The following is a 7,296-nucleotide window of genomic DNA, read 5'->3' as shown; positions in this document are numbered from 1 at the left end:
TAGGGTAGAAACCTGCCTCCCAGTTCTCAACACAGAGTAGCTTTCTGCGTTCTGCTCATGTGTGGGCAGCATATGGCATCAGGTCTACCCCAATTCTGCATCTGTCCCCAGCAGGGAGGGAATGGAGTTTACCTGTATGACAAGAGGGTTGTGGACATCAAACCTGCTGTCTTAGTTATCTAATGTTGCAAAAACAGAAATACCACAAGGTTTTAAAAAGAGAAATTTATTTTCTTGGTGTTTAAGAGCCTAGAAGTCTGAATTCAGAATGTCGGCTCTAGGGGAAGGCTTTCTCTCTCTGTAGCCTATGGGGGAAGGTCCTTGTCTCTTCAGCTTCTATTGGCTTGTTCCTTGGAGGTCTCTATGTGGCTTGGCATCTATCTTCCCCCATTTCTGTCTGCTCAATTTGCTCCTTTTATATCGTGTTAGAGATTGACTTGAGCCATATATCGTGTTAGAGATTGATTCGAGACACATGCTACACCAATCCTATCTCAGTAACAATAAAGAAAACCCATTCCCAATTTGGTTTATAACCACAGGCATAGAGGGTAGAATTTACAATTCATATTTTCATGGGACACCGTTCAGTCCATAACACCTGTCCTGCATCAACCATGGGAAGTGACTAACTGACCATGGGAACCAGTGCCTGTTAGTGAAGCTCACCTTGTTCTATTATCTCTTCTATTCTGCCTTCTATTCTGTGTTTTGTTGATGACCTCAAACCCTGGCCTGACATGGAAGTATTCCATGTTCATGGACAGGGAGACAATATGACAATGTCAATTCTTCCCCATTTCCTCTATAAATTCAAAGCAAACCTGATCAAAGTCCCAGAGAGTTATTTCATGGATATTGACAAACTGATACTACAGTTTACATGTAAAGGCAAAAGTAGAATAGCCAACACAATTCTGAAGAAGAACAAAATTGGAGAACTGACACAATGTGACTTCAAGACTTATTATAAAGCTGTAGTGATCAAGACAGTGTGGTATTGCCGAAGGCATAGATCAGTGGACAGAATAGACATCACAAATACAGACTCACAGAAATGTAGTCAATCGTCTTTGACAAAGGAACAAAAACAATTCAATGAAGAAAGGACAGTCTTTTAAACACATAGTGCAAGAACAACGAGACGTGCACGTACAAAAAATTAGTCTAGAAAAGAGCTTACCTTTTTCACATAAATTAACTCAAAGTGGATCATAGACCTAAATTTAAAACACAAATTTAGAAAATTTCAATAGATTATGTAGTAACAAGTCAAGGTGACCTGGGATTTGGTGAGAACTTTTTATATACAAAACCGAAAGCATGATTCAAAGACAGTTTTGTCCCTCTTTTTATAATTATCCACACTATTGAAATTGTCATTCCCCATCTCTTATAAGGAAGATTTGGGAACCTGCTGAAAATTATTTGCAGTTCTAAAATTAAAATAATTAAATAAATTTAAAAAATGCACTACTGATTCTTCAAAAACATATACCACAAATATTCCTCATTTACCTTTATATTGAAGGGGCAAAGAATGCTTAAAATAGATAAAATAGACTTATAAAGAGGATTTTAAAAAGTCTCTACATATACTGAACTGAAATGAAGTGCAAAACACTACATCTTGAAAATGAACACAGAAACAAAAATGAGTTTCTATATTTGTATGTACATATGTTGTTTCTGGAAGAAAACAAAAGAAAGTTAAGAATGGTTATGCTGGAGAGGAATGAGAGCTGATGGTCTGGGAAAAGAACATCACTGCACTCTACTATAAACAGTGAGTTTTGACAACTTCATCTATGTCACTTCAATTTCTTAAAATATCATGGTGAATGAGACTATGTAATGATTACTGGAAAATTACAAGAATCTAGGTTTTATTTCTGCCCATTGAAGGAAGGCTGCATCCTATCTCCTGAATGGACAGCCATCCACTTGGAGGAAATCCACATATCATGCAGTTTGCTTCTCTATTTTCTGGATTGTCAGTTCTCTGACGGCGGAGACTTTAGATGGCATCTTTGCATTCCAGATTCTAATTTGGTGTCTCACATCTACTGAGACATCATACAATGTCAGCCTAAGGAATAACTGAATAGATTTGTGACTCAAATTTATGTGATTAGGGAGGAAACCTGAGTTAGAGCTGCAGATATAACAGTTTCCAGCATCTGTAGCAATGGGTATAACACCTATCCTCACCCCTACATTTTTCTATCAAGTCTAATTCCGCTGCCACCGTGGCTGTTTCCTTTGTTATCAATGCAGTTTAATGGAAAGTATAATTGTGTGGTAGAGCCTGTTCTACCTGGAAGCCTTAGGATGAAGAACCACTGGTGTCAACAGAGTGGACAGCTCAGTGTTTTCAACTAGCCACAGAAAGAGACCAGAAAATTGCCCACATGTGATGAGGTGGCAGGAAAGTAATCTGTTAAGATGACTGAGATGGTACAGTGGAAACCTGTCAAGAAGATTAATTTCCTGACATATCAAGAGAACTAAATGTTTGGACAGAAACCATTTCAATGAACTTGGACCCCAGATCACTGACATAATGTTGAAATCAGTTTCAGTAACGTGGTTCCATTTTAGAGGTTCGAGAAACGACACTGGTTTTCTAAATCTCTCAGTCCAAAAACTATATTTAATGTGGAACCAATTGTTTAAAAGGGAGTGTGATGGGTGATATAATCAGTTTTCTGTATTTCAGGATAGAGATATTGCATCTAGTTTCTGCAGCACATTATAGACTAAGGAAATAACAGCACCCAGAACAATAATACCTGACATGTACTTTGTTTTTATTAACAGGCACTGTTACATCAAATCAGTCTTCAGAGCATTAATATCTTAACAATGTATTTTAGTCCCCTAGAGGGTCATAACAAAAATACCACAACATAGGTACCTTTAAAGGACAGAAATTTATTTTCTCACAGATATGGAAGTTTGAAGTCCAAATTCACGGCATCAGTAGGCCTATGTGCTCTCTCTGCTGGCGCTAAGGGAGCATCCTTCCATGTCTCTTTCAGCTTCATCGACTACAATGGCATTGCTTTACTATGTTTTGACAAACTCCACTCTATACCTCTAGCTGAGACCTCTCTGTAAACTGTCATGAAAGACCGTATTTACAAATAAGGTCACATTCACAGGCTCAGGTGTGAGGGCTTCATTCAACTCATCTTTTCAGGATACACAATTCAAGTCATCTCCATTTGTATGAATTCACCACTTTATTAAGCAAATCACACATCCCATGGTTTCCAATATAAATAAAAGAGTTATTTATTTCTTTTGATTTTGGAGAAATAGAGATCTATTTAATGCCATGAAACTTTTACATTATTATTTAAGAAATCAACATTTAAAGAGGATGGCTATGCAAAGGTGGGAAGGATACAATGAATGGAATGTGACTAGAATATGGTGATAACCATGAACCTATGACAAGGGCTGATAAACTTTTGTCCAAAAAGTAACCAGGAAAGAAGTGGTCAACTGAGCTGAAACTGTAAGACACTTGAAATGTTGGTGGAAGCTAACACTGCCAAAATACAGATCATATCCTATGAAGTAGTGGCCAGGAGTACAACCTAAGCAAGTAACAAAAGTCTACTGTACAAAAACTATTATATTCTGCTTTTCATTTTATCTCTATTTATATACCTTTTTTCTAAATCTATATGTATTCTTTTTATCTCATCATATTATATAAAACCATGTCCACACGCTACCACAAAATACTGCTAATCTCTGTGTCTTAGTTTCCCAGTTCCGCCGTAACAGAAATACAAGTGTGTGACTTTCAAGAACAGGAATTAATTTTCTCATAGTTCCAGAAACAAAAAGACCAAATGCAGGGCACCACATTTAGGGGAATACTCTATCTGTGGGCACTGGGGAAAGATACTCGCATCTTTCAGCCTATGCAACCCCGGTGTTCCTTGAGGATCTTGATGTGGCATCTAACTTCAACCCATCTGTGGATTTGTGGTTGATTCTGTGTTTAATCTGCTCATTTTTATAACTCAGTGGTGATTACGGAGAATTCTATTCTGCAACACATGGGGTGGTCATGAAATGGAATTGACTCAAAGACAACTGGTTTGGTTTGATTTTTGTTTTATTGATTAGTTTTAGGAGATACCCCCCCCACACACACACACTGATATGGCTTCATTAAAATAACAAGCCCTATTCCAAAACTAGATTATATCCACAGGTATGGGGGTTAGCATTACAGTGCATATTTTAGAGGGAAAGGATTCAATCCATAATATTGTGTTGCGTTACATTGTGTTAAACTGTCACTGCTTTAACAAATGCCTGTGCATGGCAGCCTATATGTGTGTTGTTTACAATTTCTGCTAATGGAGAGCTTTACTTTTCACACCTCTGTATTTTTTGCATATTACTATAATTTGAGGAAGGTTACCAGGAATTTCTGAGAATCCATTTCACTAAGATAAGGGTAACGTCTTCATTACCACGATGGCTGTGCTGTGGTAATCTCAGCTGTTAATCAAAAAGAAAAAATGAAAAATTACCTATTTCTTATTCATATATAGCACAGCCTGGATCAGCAGGGCTGTCTTAGGTATCCAGTGCTGCTATAACAGAAATACCACAAATAGTACTACACAATACAGGGAATCATGGCCCAACCAAATTGACACACATTTTTGGGATACATATTTCCATCCATAACATTCCATCCTCTCATCCCAAAATACATCCCCTTGCCCCAGTAAAATACATTCCTCCCATCATATCATATCATCCCAAAAGTTTTAAATCAGTTCCAAGGCCAAATTCCATCCTGGGGTAAAATTCCTCTTCCTGTGTGAAACCTAGTATACAAGATATCTGCTTCCAAAGTACAATGGTGTATCAGGCATAAGGTAGACATTTCCATTACAAATGGGAAAACTTCAAGGGAAGGAAGGGATAACAGGCACCAAGCAAGTCAGCAGAACACATTACATTAGATCTCAAGGACGGAATATAATCCTCTGTTCTCTGAGACCATTTCGACAATGGCCCTGCCCTCCAGACTCTGGATCTTGTCCACACTCTTGGGATTCTGGATGAAGGTTGCTAGGCACTAGGCTTCAGCTCAGCCTTCCAGGCCCACTGGGAGAGCAACTCTACACCCTCAGATTTAAGCAGCCCCATTCTCCTACCCTATCTCAGGTGCAACTCCATGCCAGGTCCTTCATCCTAATCTGTTTCAGTCTGGAAGCTCTCCTGAAACCTGTCCACCATGGGTGACACTGCTGGTATTTGGAGTCACAATTATATCCACAGCAACGTATCATAAATAACGTATGTGTGTGTGTATGTGTGTGTGTATACACAAAAGGTATTTACGGGAGTTACACGGTTACATTTTCATACACTCCAATCTTAGAATTTCAGAAATACTTTACAGTTAATTCCCACAAAATCTCTATTAGTCCCCACAACATCCCTGTCACCATAGAAACCAAATGAGATAAAACAACCTTTTTAATGTGTTAAAGTTTTAAAAAAAGAAAAAATCATCAGTGCTATATTAAGTGATAGTTGTATGATATACATTCATGATATACTATGAATTGCAGGAATAAAATCAAGCAATGGGACAGCCTCCCAGAGAGTTTATCATTCATAATCTCTGACAGCACAGATTGTGAGAGGTTGAGAATCACGTCCAATACAGAAATAAGGCTTCAGGATTTCAGAAAATCTATCAGTGAAAGACTAGATATGAGATCTGTCATTCAAACTGTAAAACGAAATCTCACCCAGTTCATAGTCCAGATAAATGCCAATCCCTCTGGGTTTTTCTGTTATCACCAGAGTGACTGGAAAAGTGCCTTGTGCAACACAGTTACCATTGCACAGCTGAATTGCCCAGCATCTCTCCTGCCCTCCCGGGAGCCTCTTCACCTTCCTGGAAAGGGAGTCTTTACAAAGCCCCACAGACCATTCAGGCTTCTCACCCACTTCCACCTCCCAGTAATGTCTACCAGAACTGAACTCTTCAGAACCCAGGACAACTGGGTCAAGCTTGAATCTCTTTGGATTAGGAGGAAGTCTTTGTGTTTTCTTCACAAATGTGACAGATTTTTTATCCGCAGAGACAAACAGATTTCGATGTGCTCTTTCAGGGTCCAGTGTCACATCTTCTTTAAATTTCTGTATAATTTTCTGCAGAGCCGAATACTGTGGAGAAAGGCTGCATCCTTCCTTCCTTAACTGGAAGGAATAGAGGACTGGGGGGTTGAGGCTTTCACAATGATCCTGGACGCTCTTAATATCTGTCAGCAGTTTCACTTCTGACATCACACTCTTCTCTGCCACTTCCTTTAGTAGATTGTTGAGTGTGGAAATGAACTCTGAAAATGCTGTTATGTTTGCATTTAGTTTCTGTTGAATGTGCTTCTCTTCACGAGCTAACCTGGAGAGAGCTTCTTCACGCTCACGGTCTAAAAACTTGTTCAGGTGCTCAAATTCAGAGAATAATTTTTTCCTTTGCTTTTCCACCTTTTTTCTCAGTGCGAATGGTTCTCTGTCTTGGGTAGTTACTAGTTTTTGAAAACGTGCCATTTGTTTCTTCAGGGGCTCCATGTAACTCATGAGCCTTTTCCTGTGATGAGAGGCAGCCTCCTCTATGGACCTCACGTAGTGATCCTGGTGGTCTGGGAGCTGCGTGCACAGGGGACACAACACCTCCAGGTCTTCCTCACAGAAGTGGGTCAGTACCTGATTGTGCTTCTTGCACAAGCATGTCTCTTCCTCCCTCTTCCTCTTGCTCCTGGTGATGTGGAGTAGCTTGGCAATTTCACCTATATGTCCCAGCTGGGTGTTGCTTCCGAGGTGCCACTGTAGGCATGGGTGGCGGCACACAGGGCAAGGGAACCTGTCCTGTCGACCCTCCCAGGACTGCTGGATGCAGGAGCAACAGAAGTTGTGCCCACATTTGATGGTAACAGGGTCTCTAAAGTAATCCAGACAGATGGGGCAGTTGGCTTCTGCCTGAATTCTTGCCAGGGCTGTTGTGACCTCCATTAGGCTGTGAATGAAGGTTAGGACTGAGAGCACTTTTCTTCAGAAGGCATCCAAGCTATGAAATCCTATGAGGTTGCTGGTCCTCTGTTGTAGACATTTGTGTCAGTAGGAGTACTCTTCACAATCAGCTGCTGATCACAGATTAGTTGGGTAGCTAGTCATCCAGCCCTTTGGCAGCCCAGAGAATACGAAGCCACCCTAAGCACTTCTCTTGGTCAGAATCCAGTCACA

At 39.9% G+C, this 7,296-nt stretch overlaps 1 protein-coding gene across 1 annotated transcript; it reads right to left on the bottom strand.

Moving 5' to 3' along the window:
- Window positions 1–5,754: 5,754 nt before the first annotated feature.
- On the bottom strand, window positions 5,755–7,065 carry LOC126064685 (tripartite motif-containing protein 75-like). Its single transcript, XM_049863879.1, has one exon. It carries the CDS (start codon window positions 7,063–7,065, stop codon window positions 5,755–5,757), a length of 1,311 nt encoding a protein of 436 aa, XP_049719836.1.
- Window positions 7,066–7,296: the final 231 nt, after the last annotated feature.

This window comes from Elephas maximus, chromosome 21, assembly GCF_024166365.1.
Source record: "Elephas maximus indicus isolate mEleMax1 chromosome 21, mEleMax1 primary haplotype, whole genome shotgun sequence".
Lineage (NCBI taxonomy): Eukaryota > Metazoa > Chordata > Mammalia > Proboscidea > Elephantidae > Elephas > Elephas maximus.
Note: the sequence above shows the minus strand (reverse complement) of the source record. Positions and strands in the feature narration are given on the sequence as shown.